This window comes from Notechis scutatus, chromosome 4 (assembly GCF_049901735.1).
Source record: "Notechis scutatus isolate UNSWTSFEM ecotype Mainland chromosome 4, rNotScu1.2, whole genome shotgun sequence".
Taxonomy (NCBI): Eukaryota; Metazoa; Chordata; class Lepidosauria; order Squamata; family Elapidae; genus Notechis; species Notechis scutatus.
The window spans coordinates 68,861,308-68,875,977 of NC_142012.1; the positions used below are offsets into that span (position 1 = coordinate 68,861,308).

General features: G+C 36.8%; 1 protein-coding gene across 1 annotated transcript; it reads left to right on the forward strand.

Moving 5' to 3' along the window:
- The first annotated feature begins 4,321 nt into the window (after positions 1-4,321).
- CTSO (cathepsin O) lies at positions 4,322-14,322 on the forward strand. The gene is made up of 8 exons (XM_087963677.1): positions 4,322-4,513; positions 5,518-5,626; positions 5,876-6,015; positions 7,185-7,352; positions 7,783-7,904; positions 11,104-11,267; positions 12,624-12,716; positions 13,574-14,322. Exons 1-8 carry the CDS (start codon positions 4,373-4,375, stop codon positions 13,606-13,608), a joined length of 972 nt encoding a protein of 323 aa, XP_087819803.1. The 5' UTR covers positions 4,322-4,372; the 3' UTR covers positions 13,609-14,322.
- Positions 14,323-14,670: the final 348 nt, after the last annotated feature.

A 14,670-nucleotide genomic window follows, 5' to 3' on the forward strand; every position in this document is an offset into this window, starting at 1 on the left:
ACTTTCAGTTGCACTAAGAAAGAATACCAACAGTTTGTTTGCCTTTGCATGAATGTTTAAAAAGAAGTTTTTTTAAAAAAGGATAGCACACTGTTGGAAGAAATATCCATCTGGGTTTAATTCAAAGTGGGGAGAAAGACATTGGAAACATGGGGGCTGTTTGGAAGGATGGTTTAATGGTGAACAAGACCTGGGTAGTGACCACATGGAATGGAGAGTGTGTGTTATTTATACCCTCTCTTGGGCTTTGACCTTGAGCTTCCTGTTCCTGTGGAAAGGGCATGTATCCTATTGGTTGCAGACTCCCATGTGGAGTCATGTTTGTCTTGAATCGAGTTTGGTTGAACCTTGCTGAGTGATGTAATAAAGGGGCTTGATTGTGTCATGTGGTGAACTAGATAATCCTATTATGTCATGTCTTAATCCCATCACCCTGGAGCTGAGATCTTTTGTTTTGTAGATAGGCTGGTCCAGTCATAATGTGCACCAAATATCTGCTGCGGGCAGGAAGCTGATCTTTTTCTTTAAAAACCTGTTTCTCCTTTTCTCATCTGCCTTCTTTATATTTCTCAAAATATTTCATTCTTCTGGGAGGGGTGGGTGCTAACTTTCTTCAACACAAAATAATCTTAGGTTTATATACCAAAAACAATATAACCGTTAGTTGTAGGAGAGGAAAAAAGGAAAGGTAAACAGGTTGCTTGGAGGTGATAGAATCGTGACACGGGATGTGGAGAGAGTAAAGCTTCTCGACTTAATGGGAACAATTTACACAAGGAACTAGTAGCAAACTAAGGAGAATATGGATAAGGAGCATGTGACTACTAAGAAAGTCTCCAGGTTCAGAATCACAAGCTACATACTAACCGTGCAAAACACCACATAAGATATGTCAGTTGGAGGAGATGCCTGGAAGATTTTGAGATTGGAAGTTAATTGCAATAAGACTTTAAAATACAGATTGGGTTTTTTTTTCACCTCTCCAATTGATATTACCCCAGGAAGAAAAAGTGTGAAGGGAAGAACTTTGTGCTCTGTTTGGACTGTTTGATGACTTTGGGACTTTGGGGAATTGTTCTAAGCTTTGAATTATCTTGGTTGTTCTAAGAAGAAGAAGAAGGAAAAAAAGAAGAAGAAAAGGTTTATAATGGCTTTATCTGTTGATGAACTGAGAGAGGAATATGGTAAAATAAAGAAAGAAGGCAAAGACGCTGTGAGAGAAATTTGTCGCTTTTTAGAAATGGCGCTTGCTACTTATCAGCAAACACAACAATTGATGGAGGAGGAGGAGGAGGAGGAGGAGGAGGAGGAGGAGGAGGAGGAGGAGGAGGAGGAAGAAGAAGAAGAAGAAGAAGAAGAAGAAGAAGAAGAAGAAGAAGAAGAAGAAGAAGAAGAAGAAGAAGAAGAAGAAGAAGAAGAAGCCATTTTTAACGAATCTACAAAGTTGATTAAGAAAGGAAGGAGAAAGAGAGGAAGGAAAAAGGACATAAGACTTAAAAAAACATCCAAGAAAGAGAAAAATAAGATGCAAAATCAATTCAATGTTAGAAAGCAAAAGAAAAGAGAAATACAACAGAGAGGGGAAGCTAAGGGGGGTAAAAAGACCAGATGGGATAAGATAGGAAGGAAGAAGGGGGGAAAAAACCACAAAGGTATGAAACAAGATGTGAAAAAGAAATTTTTTTTTTTAGGGATAAAGGGTAATGTATAACTTTGTTTCAAAAGGAATCTGCAAGGTACATAAGATAGTATTGTAGTATTTGTATTAGAAATAGAAAATTAGAATTTTATAAGACTTAAGTAAAGATTAAAACATTAAAGGTTTAATAATGATAGATTTTAAGATTTAATAAAATATTAAAAGGAATGTTTAAAATATCTAGTTTAAGTATAGAGTTTAATTGACTATTGTGTGGATGTTAGTATGAATTTATTATTGTAGCATTTGTTTTTGAAATAGATAATTGGAATGTTATGAGATTTAATGTTTAATTATATATTTAATTACTTTATGTTCTTTCTCTCTTAAAAATTAGTAGGTAGAATGTACTAAGCAGAATCAGATAGGGAACTAGGTGTTACCTTAAATGTTAATTTAGGGGAGCAATGGAAAGGCATCATACTTCGATTAGTGATTTCAGGAGAAATCTTTTTTTTTCTACTATAGGGAATGAGATAAATGGATAAATGGAAAAGAATGGACAAAAGATACAAGTATAATGATTTAAATTAAGATGAAATGAATAAAATAGAATTAAGAAGAGTGGAAAGCGGGGAGAAATTATAAGGAAGATATAGAATGGTAAATAAGATAGGTAGTGGTATACATGATGAGCATAAATTTAATTGAAGTCCATATAAAGAGAGGTAATCCGGGGCCAAGCTACCTTTTAAAAAAGAAGTTTTATGTTTTTGTGTTTTGTGTGTGTATGTCCGTTTGAGATTTAATAAAACCTTGGAGGAAAGCTAGAGGAGAATAATTGCAAACAAGACAGAGGGAAATATGAATATGATGATTATAAAATGGATAAATATAGAAGAAATGTAATTGAATAAGAGTAAAGAGAAATAATGAGAAATCTGCTAAAAGATATTTAAGTGGAAATGGGATATATCTATATTGTATAAAACAATGTTTTATCTGCCTTGTAAAAACTTATAATGGAAAGAGGTTTAATGTTTTCAATGTTTAACGATGTTTTGTTTGTCTTTAAAAATTAATAAAATCTGTTTTTTTTAAATAAAAAGATATGTCAGTTTGTCTCAGCCCTAGGAAGCAGGAAATAGCAGGCCACTTCCAAAATACTTTGCTGAGGAAACTCCAGGTAGTAGTCCAGACACTACCAGGAGTCCACACTGACTAGAACAGTGGTCGCCAACCAGTGGGCCAGGGACCACTGGCGGTCTGTGAGAAAATTTTGGTGGTCCACAGAGAAATGTCACCCCCAAAGCAATTAATCCAGGCTGCACGGGAGCACAAGGCTGCGCCGGCCACATGGTCTGCGGAAACTCAAGGCTTATGTCGCTTGCATTGCGAACAACACATAGTGAGGGGAAGGGGAAAGGGCAGAGGGGGGAACTTGTCCTGCTCGTCCCACATGCCTGGCCTGGCCACTGCTTCTTTCCACTTTTCTTCTGCTTTTGGCTGCACACAAGCAGCAAAAACCTTTCTTTCTCTCTCCCAAACTCCGCCAGAAATGAGTATTGGGGACCCTGCAAGGCCTCCTGCTCCAAGAGGCTGTGCCGGCCTGACAAGTCTCACAAAGACTCATTTCTGGTGGAGTTTGGGGGACAGAAAGACTTCTGCTGCTTTCCTTGCACGAAGTCAAAAGTCTCTCTCTCTTTTCCCCTGAGAACAGAGCTGGAAACGGTTATCCTGCAATCCCAAATAAAGAATGATTGATCGGTAGGAAAATGGGGGGGGGGAATTTTCCTGCAGACTTTTTTTTGGGGGGAGGGAATTTTCCCTGGGTTTCTGGTCCGCGGGATTTAAAATGATGAGTTTGGTGGTCCCTGAGGTGCAAAAGGTTGGCGACCCCTGGACTAGAAGGCATTAAGCACACTTATTTATTTATTTATTTATTTATTTATTTATTTATTTATTTATTTATTTATTTATTTATTTATTTATTTATTTGATTTGCCAATTGTTTACAAGATAATAAGTATAAGTGTATACATAGTTATGAATACATGAAATGGATACATATAAGAAAAATAAAAGAAAAATAAAAGAAACAATAGGACAGGGACGGTAGGCACGTTGGTGCGCTTATGCACGCCCCCTACAGACCTCTTAGGAAAGGGGGGTGAGGTCAATAGTAGACAGTCTAAGGTTAAAGTTTTTGGGGTGTGGGGAAGAAACCACAGAGTCAAGTAGAGTATTCCAGACATTGACCACTCTATTGCTGAAGTCGTATTTCCTGCAATCAAGTTTGGTGCGGTTAACCTTGAGTTTGTATCTATTGTGTGCTCTTGTGTTGTTATGGTTGAAGCTGAAGTATTCATTGACAGGTAGGACATTGCAATGTGTGATTTTATATACTATACTTAAATCAGTATGAAAAGACTTAAATCAGTATGAAAGAAACACTTGAAAAGAAAAGATTATATATCCGTGGTAAAGTTTAATGCTTTGTTGATATTTGTGTATAGGATGCATTGGTCCCTTTTCTTTGTTCGTTTATCTTTGGGCATCTTTGTACTCTTTTGCAAATCTTCAAGCCACAAATTTCATTACAAAGGGAGGGGGGAGAGGGTGTACCAGCCAAACCGGACAAGACACCCCACCCCCCAAAAAAAACCTTCGCCCTACTTTAAGCGTGGAGGAGGCGGCGCCAGCAAAGCGAAAGGGAAATCCTTACGCGCCCTCATGATCCTGTGGCCGTGCGCCCTTTTAATCCCCTTTCCCTTCCTTGGGGATGGCTCCCGCTCCCCATTCCCACGAGCGAACCTCTCCCTCCCCTTTCGCAATCCCAGGGGCAGCGACTGGAAGAAAGAAAGCGCCTTGCGGGTAGGTACCAAAGCCTCCTTTCCCCCCGCCCCTCCCCGTCGCGGGAAACCTTCCTGACCCGCCACCCCTTTTTTCGTTGCGCATGCTCCGCTTTTCGGCATCCTCTTCTTGGTTTTTTTTCCGCCCGATTTATGCTGTATAGTGTATACAGAGGTCTCCAACGTTGGCCACTTTAAGACTTGTGGATCTTCAACTCCCAGAATTCTCCAGCCAGCTGGCTGGAGAATTCTGGGAGTTGAAGTCCACAAGTCTTAAAGTGGCCAACGTTGGAGACCTCTGCGTGTATTATACTGCGCCCTACGACTTTGCCCTCTTGCAAGTGTTGCTCTTTAAACTCCGGGGGCCGGCTGACTTGTTCCTTTTTTTGAATATCTTTTTGTTTTTTTGTTTAATAGAGGATTGCAAAACCAGGGACCCCGTTTCCAAAGAGTTTTGCAAATTTCCTAACGGGGATTAGGAAGGAAGGAAGGAAGGGCGGTAGTTGATATTAAAATGAGAATTAATACGGGAAAGCGAATCGTTTCTCCCTACGTGGGGTTAAAATAGAAGTCTATATGAATGAGAAGCTCTCCGAGCGGCTCACAACAAAACCTCTCCTGCAATAGTTTTTTTTCCAATTTTTCATTTTTGTAAAAATCAATTAAAAAAAAAAGATTGGAAAAACGATGCAGGAGAGTAGTAAGTAGTAAGATTTGATTTGATTTGATTTTTTTCTGATATGTATCCATTTCGTGTATTCATAACTATGTTTCTACTTATACCTGTTATCTTATAATCGCTGGACAAATTAAAAAAAAGAAAGTAGCCTGTTTTGAAACGCATAGTATATTCTCAAAAGAGGGCACGTAGTTTTGAAAAGTCAACCATTTTCACAAGCGCTGAAAATCCCTGTTCGCTTCAGAAGTCTACAATTGGCAGAAACCAAAGGTGTGTTGAATGGCTTTAGTGTAGCTCTTTGAAAATTGTTTGGCTATAATTATATAATGATCTACTTATTTTCCCAGGAAAGTATTAAAAGAATTAAGCATTGGAATTCATTATCATTCGGGGACAATATTACTGCTTTGTACGGAATAAATCAGTTTTCTCATTTATCTTCTGAAGAATTTAAAGGTACATAACATATTACCAAGTGTACTATTTGCCAATGGTACCACTTTATCCTGAATGAAGATATTCTTAAGAAGTTTCAAAAAGACAGAGTGCATTGAGCACTATTCCATATATGTTGGATCACTAAAATGATCTGATTAGCATTAAATTAAAATTTATAAGTGTTTGCTTTCAAAACAAGATATCTGTGCTGATTGTAGTTGTTATAAAGTCAAAATAAATAAATTGGTGTTTTTTTTTTTATTAAAGCTATTTACCTACAAAGTAGATCTTCTAAAGTTCCCAGTTATGTTCCTCAAGTTGCATTACAAGGAACAGGGTCACCCTTGCCAGCAAAGTTTGATTGGAGGGACAAGAATGTTGTTACAGAAGTGAAAAATCAAAGAGAGGTAAACTGTCTTATTTCTTGTTTATTTAATCTCAGTGTTATAGTTTTGGATATATTTTAATTCTATGGCAGCCTTACACTGTAATTAGAGGAGCTATAATAAATAAGGAAATATATTTCTGCATTCTTTTGTAGAAAGTTAGCACCCACCAACTCTCCTAGAAGAATAATTTGGGGAATATTGAAAAGGCAGAATATTATATTTTCCTGGATGAGAAATTGAGAAACATGTTTTTTTAGAGGGAGAAAGCAGCCCCCACCTTTCTTAATAGCCCACGGCAGATGTCAGCCCTCAAGAGATGAAGGGATAGATAGCTCTATTCATAAGAACACAAGGCCTTTCGTTGCACCACCTCAGAAACTTCAACCAAACTTAGCTGGACAAACAGCTAGGATTTGGACTTCACCTATAAAACCAGCTATGATCCCTAAGTAACCCCTACATGGCCCCACGAGAATACATGTTTCCTGCACAGGAACAGGAAGCTCAAGTGCAAAACCCAAGAGAAGGTATTAACCCCCTTTCTCAACTCCACGTGAACAGCTGCACTGGAACTACAAACGTGGTTCTGTTCACCAATAAACAAACAAACCCTCTTTGCAATCACCTCCAGCCTCCATTTTGTCTCTAGTGCTTTCTCCCAGCTTGAACCAGTTGGATTTTTCTTCCCATACTTTTCATGTTAGTGTCGTAATGCATTATATCTTAGATTTGCATGATGCAACTTTTACTTAATTTATATTTATTACTTGGGAGCTAAGGGCAGTGTACAGAGTTTTTTTTCTGTCATTCTCATTTAATTTTTACCACAAACCTGCGACCTAAGAAAGATGAGTGATTATGATTGGCTCAAAGTGACTTGAGTAAACGCTATGCCTGACTAGAGAGTAGGTTTTTTATTATTATTATTATATTCCAACAGTCTGAAAGTGCTTAGAAAAAAAACTTCTGCACTTAAAAAGACAACCAATATCTGTCCACTTCTCTGAAAGGAATCAAAAAGAATTTTCTTGAAAATGGATTGAATGCTATATGTAATCAGAAAAACATTATACATTAAAAATCATAAATAGTGCAGTGGGATAACATAATATTCGTAGTAAACATGCTTTATTAAACACTTATTCAAAGAATAATAATACCCATGGGATTTTTTCTTTTCTTTACAGTGTGGTGCCTGCTGGGCTTTCAGTATTGTTAGTGGAATAGAATCTGCTTATGCAATTAAAGGAAATACTCTGGAAGAACTCAGTGTACAGCAAGTCATTGACTGTTCATATAATAATTATGGTTGCAATGGTGGTTCAACTATTAGTGCACTGAGTTGGCTAAATGAGGTATTTATTTAAAATCTTTATTGATAAGTGAACAGGGTTTGTGGAGAGAAGACAAATCTTATAATTATTTTTAAAAACAGCTTTAGTTGAACTCAATGTCATACTAATGCAAAAATTACCTTCCACTGCTACATTGATTTTTCAAGCTAGTGGATTGGCTTGAAATGGCTATATTGACCATGTGCCTCAGGCATTACATAAGTTCTTCAAATATTTTCCACAAAACCGTCTACAAATACGAATTGAGAACAGTTCTAGATTCCTGGTCTCTTTCTCTTCATAGTATGCAATCTAAGAAAAAAGGGATTTCATGCTAGTTGGGCTGCAATATTATCTTGCCTCTCTTGCATAGAACCTATCAAAGATAACTTTGAAAAGCATAAATATATTGATATTTAATTATGAATCATTGATTTTTTTTCCCCTGAAGACACATGTGAAACTGGTGAGAGATTCAGAGTATCTGTTTAAAGCTCATACAGGATTGTGCCATTACTTCAGACGTTCTGATTTTGGAATCTCAATAACAGATTATGTTGCATATGACCTAAGGTAATAATTAATATGTTTATGGTTTTTTTGACTGGCTTAAGGTAGAGAAGTATTGGCCTTCCATATGTTACAGTTTCATTTGATCTGTGTGATGAGGAACAGTTGGAGTCATGTTCAAAAATTGGTTCTATAGCAGTAGGGAATTGGTACATTGAGCAACATAAATACAGATAGTCCTTGCCTAATGATCAGTTGCTTAACAAGCAGTTGAAGTTAGGACAGAGTTCAGGAAAGCAGTTATGACCTGTCTTTGAAGTTATGACCACCCCGCTGCAGTCACATCACAATGGCACTTGGTCGCCAGCTCATATTTATGATTAATTGCAATTTCTCACAGTGGTGTGATCATGATTTGCAACTTCTTTGCCGTTTTAGAAAATGGCAAAAAACACTCATGAATATGTTGGATCCACTTTGGATGTTGAGAGGGGCAGCTTATACATTTAAAAAAATAAATTCAATAACTTTGTGGTTTGTTTAATGACTATAGTGATTCACTCTATGACTGTTGTAAAAATGGTCATAAAATCAAGTCAGGTAATGTGACCTGCTTAGCCTACAGCAACAACTTACAGCTGAAATTCCGGGCTCAATTGTGATCATAAGACAAGGACTACCTCTGTGTGTGTGTGTATGTGTGTGTGTGTGTGTGTGTGTGTGTATTTTAAGTATGTGTGTGTATGTTAAGTAAAAACTTAAGAAATATTCTTGAAATGATAGAAAGCTACTTCGTAGGTCTCAATAAATTTAGTAGTAGTTTGGATTCTGTCCCTCTCTTCCTTTTTAGAATTTTAAATAAATTTCTTGAGTCTCCAGTCACAATAAATTTATCCATCATACTTGTGGCAAAAAACAACACTTTTCTGCTTTTAATGTAGGATAAAGCAGAGTGGCTTTTAAAATATGTGGTAAAGGCCATCTTTTTTCAAATCAGGTCAATCTCTGAAGAGACAGATACATGTTATACATTAACCCAATCTATCTATATCTCTCTTCTAAAAAATGGCTCTGTATGTACTGTAGGGGTAAGGCACGCCTAACACCCCTCAGGGTGTGTGTCTTAAAATGGCTTCTACTGTACAGCACAGTGGAGTTACCATGGTAAGGGCTTCACAGTACTCCACAAGGGGGCTCCCTCTGGTAAGAGGGATTGGTCCTTATAAAAAACAAGGGGGCTTCAAGCAAAGAGGGCAAGTGCCTGCTAAAGCAGATAAAGCTTTGATTTGACACTATAGATATAACTCATTCCTTTTCCTATCTAATACAGGATTGGGATAAATGAATACCTGGGCAATGCCGGGTTATCAGCTATTTGTCCATAAAAAGGAATAGGTACTGTTTGCAGTGTTTGCGATTGACCAATCAAAATAAATAAATAAATGAAATACTGACTCTTTTCCCATGTGGCCAGAATAAATAGTGATACTGAAAACAACAAAGCTGTTTGGGTTTATATAACTCACCAGAACAACCTGAATAAAAAAGAAAATCGCAAATGTTTGCAAATAGTTGAACACCAATATTTATTCATAAATCTGTATAAATAATTAAGGAATATTCACTAATACTAGTACATACATGAAAACTATTCATTTTCTTTTGCTTGTTCAAACCAGTATATTTTAAAAATATTTAAAATGTTACGTAAAAGAGTTTATTAAAATACTACTAAAAACTGACCATTTTAGTAACTAACGTCATTATAGCTTTGAAAAATTGTGCCTGTTGTAACAAAAATTGATAAACGTATTTAAAAAGTATTGCCTTTATTCTACAGCTAGTATACGTTTGACAGTTTTTAAAAAAAGAATAATGCAAGCACAAAGAGTTATTTGGAATATTGTAATGCATAAAATAACAGGCTTTGGTACATTTCCTAATTGTGTGAGAAATTGTATATCAAATAAATTTCTCTTTAGAGACTAAATAGTTCTAAATACATGTATTAACAAGCAGTTCTTTTCAGGCAAGGAAAGATAGTCCCCAAGAACAGCAGAAAAAGCACATCTAAACATTCACTTCCTCTTTTTTGTAACTATAGGTAGTCTTCAACTTACAACAGTTTGTTTAGTAACCATTCACAGTTACAACAGAAATGACTCTTCACCATTTTCCACATTTACGACCATTGCACCATCTCCATGATCACTTGATCAAAATTCAGATGCTTGGCAAGTGGCGTGGTTGTTTTGGTTCATATGATCCCTCTTTGCTACCTTCTGACAAAGTCAATGGGGAAACCAGGTTCATTTAACAACCGTGTTACTAACTTCAGTGATTCACTTAACAACTGTGGCAGGGAAAGCTCATAAAATGGGGGCAAAACTCACTTATCAACTGTCTCACTTAACAGAAATTTTGGGTTCAATTGTGGTTGTAAGTCAAGAACTACTTGTATATGAAAATGGAGTTGCAGCTGCTGGATAGACATCGAGCAGCCTAATATAGAATAATCTATTGCATGCATCTTTTCAACAAATGATTCAACTTACAGGTAAAACTAGATAGATGGGCTTGGAATTGGGATTGGGAACTAAACTCTATTAAATATGTATTTACAAAGTGCCCCTTGTTCCTTTCCCACCCAATTCAGCAGACTTTGGATGCAATAAATCAGTAGCCCCCAATCTTTTGGGCACTAGGGAGTGGGTCTTTGGAGAGAAGTTTTTCCACAGACCAGAGGGGGCATGGTTTCGGGTACTGCCTGTATCCTGCGGATGGAGCTTTGCTTGTTTGTGCGGCCCAGTTTCTGGCATGCCACGGACTGGTGCCGGTCTGTGGACTGCGGGTTGGGTAGCCCTACGGTAAACAACTTCTGACTTTTGACTTCATCGGCAAATAATGGAAAAGTCCATTTAATGAATCAGTCCACCCAAGTTAAATTTTCATTTAACAAATATTTGCTTTTAATGGACACCCGCTCTCCCTGGCATTGAGGTTTTATTGCATTTGAATTAAATTTAGGGAGCCGATTATATATTTTCCATATTCTTTGCTTCATTTGAATGAAATTTTTATTTAATTATTGGGGCAGTGGTAGTAAATCCTTCCTAATATAATTTCATTGGCACAAGTTACTCCAGTTTCTGAACAGACATGGGAATGGCCAGCTTCTTGATACAGATTAACCTGTTTTATTGCAGAGCGGTGTTTTGAGTATTGCATTCTAACTATATATCATTATTACTGTGTCTTGCAGCAAACATGAAGATGAAATGATGAAGATGCTGATTAAATGGGGTCCTTTGTCCGTAGTTGTAGATGCACTTAGCTGGCAAGATTATCTTGGTGGTATCATACAACATCATTGTTCTAGTGGGGAACAGAATCATGCTGTGGTTGTAACGGGTTTTGATAGAACAGGTAAACTTTCATTTGTTTATTTTGTTATTTACATCAATGCAAAACAGTTTCATATTTGCTATTTATGTATGAGGAGGCCTTACATATGTTCCTTGACTGTATGAATATACATATGTACAGTCCCTATAACACATGGCTATTATTATGTCTGAAATTATAAGTTTAATTTCTCAGTTTCATTCCATTGTTCCAGTGTTTATAATTATACTTGGATACAGACACCTATACTGCATTTATTCATAAAGCCAGACATCCGCTTGCAATTGTAATCGAAATAGCAGTCTTCAGCAAAGTGGTTGCTAAGTGACTGCTTTGCATAATGACACTAGCTTGGCCCACTTAATGACCTAATTGTGATCATTAAGTGCCAAAGAATGATTGTTTTTGTCAGATTTGAGGTCCATTCCTGCAGGATTGGGGGAGAAACAGACCTTATAACTGGTGAAAATGTTAGTGAACCAGCCTTGTAAACCTTTCAAAAATGCTGGTGTTTGCTAGCATTTTCCCCTCCCTTCTGGAAGATCCAGAAAGTCCAGAGAAAAGAAAAATGCTAGCAAACACCAGCATTCCGAAAGGCTCCAAATGCTTATGTTTAGTAGTGATTTGTGGTTTGTTTCTCTAGCATGCAGGAGGATTTCCACTTCCTGAATGGGGAGGGAAATCACTTTACCAGCTAAAGAAATAGACCTTAAATCTGATGTTCTCTCCACTTGCAACCTTCCTTTCAGGCTTCCCCATTGACTTTCTGGGAAAGCCAGCAGAGAAAATTGCAAATGGCAATCACACGATTGCAGGGCATTTGGCAACCAGTCGTAAATACCGTGTTTCTCATATAATAAGGCCGGGTCTTTTTTTTTTTTTTGAGCCCCGAAAAAATGGCTAGGCCGTCTTTTTGGGGGTGACTTAATTCCCCCCCCTTGCATCTTCGGGCGGGTGGGCGGCGACAGCTTGGATGTTGACCTCGGTGTTGGTGGGGCACTTCGTATCGGGGTTAATGCAGGCAGCACCATATCCGGGTGTGCCACAAAAGTGCTTCCTAACGGCAAACCCCCCCACCATTCCCCCCCATTTCGCATGTTTTAATATAGGCCTTCATTTGGGGGGAGGGGCTTAATTTCATTTCATGCCTATAAAACATGCTGGGACTTCCTATTGGGGGAGGCCGTATTGTTGGAGAAACAGGGTATGTAATGGTTGTCAAGCACCTGAAATGAGGTCATGTAACCAGGGAGGTTGGCACAATGTTTTACAATGGTTGCAAGTGCTTTTCTGAACTGACATGATGGCAATTTGGCTTCCTAAGAAACCAGATTGCCTACTTTATTTTTAAAGGGAAATACTTTATAATTTTTTCAGGTAGGATTCCCTATTGGATTGTACGGAACTCCTGGGGACATACATGGGGAATAAATGGCTATGCTCATGTTAAAATGGGCTCTAATATTTGTGGTAAGTTTTGATTTGTATTGGATTTAGATGCGAATGATTTCCTATACAACATCTACTGTAACAGACGGTTTGAATTTTCAGGTAGTATCTTGTACACTGGAAAACTAACTTGTGCAATATCTGACAGTGAAGATCATGCCTTCCTAAATATAGCTTAGACCCTTAATTAATATAGCTATAAATTCAGCTTCTTAAACATTATGTCATAAATTGAGACAAAATGGCAGGCAATCAATTGTAAGCCCTCTTTATTTACACATTGGTCTTATTATTAGTATACCTTCACTTATTTTTCCCCTGAAAAGTCTGGATACTTAAAACTACTGAAAAATCTGGATGTATAATCAAGGGGCGGGGCTGAAGAGACATCACAGCAAAAGCTCTTAATGATCCCTTATTTCTATAATTAAGACAAAAGCCAGGATACAGTTATATTATGGCTATACTACTATGGCATGGTCTTAGACATGAGATTAGCACAACTGTAGCGGCCTTGGAGAAAATGATAACGGATTAACTGCTCTGGAGGCCTAGAGCTGTCAGAGCACTGCTATAACTATCAAGTAAGACCCCTTGTATGTACAGTGACTTCATGTAGATGGTTAATGGCTGCATTAGATTATTTTATTAGATCATTTTAATTGTTGCATTGGTTATTTAAAGGTGTGTTCATCATTTTATTGTCTTTAGTTTGATATAGATGTTTAGGTTTTGTGTTAAGTTTTATGGATGTTCTATTGTTATTCTATTAACTACTTAGGCTAAGAATAAGAGAAAAATCAAAATACTTCTCAAATGTAAAAGAAATAATAGATTTCTCTAAAGATTAAATGGTAACTTGGTTTCTTGCTCTCTAGGTATTGCTGATTTAGTTTCTGCTGTATCTGTATGAAGGATTTGTGGCAAATATTGAAGATACTAGTTTATAATGAAGAATGTTGCCAATGTTCAGATTGTACCAGTCCTTGGATCTGGGAACAATCTTCCAGCCAGCTCCTCAAAACTACTTGCTGATTGCACAGTCTATACTATTTCCAATTATTTAAATTATTGTTTGATCTACTAGCATATTAGAGCTATGGTGGCACAGTGGTTAGAATACAGTATCATAGTCCACTGCCACAGATTTAATCCTGACAGCTGTAAAGCACTATAAAGCGGTAAATGCTATTAATATATTGGCTATGCTGCAGAATGTATGAACCAACTTCAAAAACATATTTTTAGAAACTATTTTCTTTGATACTCTGCTACTACCGAGATGTATTTCCACCGTGTTTTGTAATCTTTTATATTCTACTGGAATAAAAGCGTATTACTGTGTAGTTTTTGCTTCTCCATGTATGAATTTGATTCAAATTGAATAGAAACCTGCAATAATTGGAATTGCTAATTTGGATAATAGTAGGGTTGGAAGCCTTTTATACATATACAGATATAATTTTGGAAGTGTTTGCAATTAACAGTTGGTCACAGTTGAAATATTTCTAATAGTTTAATCAATTTTAATTAAATGTCTCAAAAGGTCATATGAAACTCTTTTTGTATATTCATGTCAATATCATCTGATATTTTTAATAATAAATATAAACATTTAAAAACCTTATTTTCTTTGCATTTGAACTTCAAAAATTGCTCCCACTAGGATTTTCTACTTTGGTTGAGTAACAACTGGGAAAGAAATGCATGCACATATATCATAATTGCTAATTCATCCGAAAGGAAGGCAAGTCAATTCCATCAACCAATAAGATTTTATATGCTCTCACCTATTAACATTATATCTTTTTGAAATAATGCAGAAAAGCAAGAAACGCTATTCCAAAGAAAGTCATAATAAACAAAAATGATGCACAACTAAATCTAATTTACATGAAACCTTTCAATATACCTTTCTATCTTGTAATTAATTTACTTTGATTATGGCCATACTCTCCTTCATCTACTGCTTTTT

What these genes read in the sequence shown, in the direction of transcription:
- CTSO (XM_087963677.1), top strand. Translation starts at nt 4,373, where the DNA reads ATGATCCTGTGGCCGTGCGCCCTTTTAATCCCCTTTCCCTTCCTTGGG. An exon ending in AGAAAGAAAGCGCCTTGCGG is followed by an intron (nt 4,514 to 5,517) that starts GTAGGTACCAAA and finishes TTATTTTCCCAG; the next exon opens with GAAAGTATTAAAAGAATTAA. An exon ending in AATGGGCTCTAATATTTGTG is followed by an intron (nt 12,717 to 13,573) that starts GTAAGTTTTGAT and finishes CTTGCTCTCTAG; the next exon opens with GTATTGCTGATTTAGTTTCT.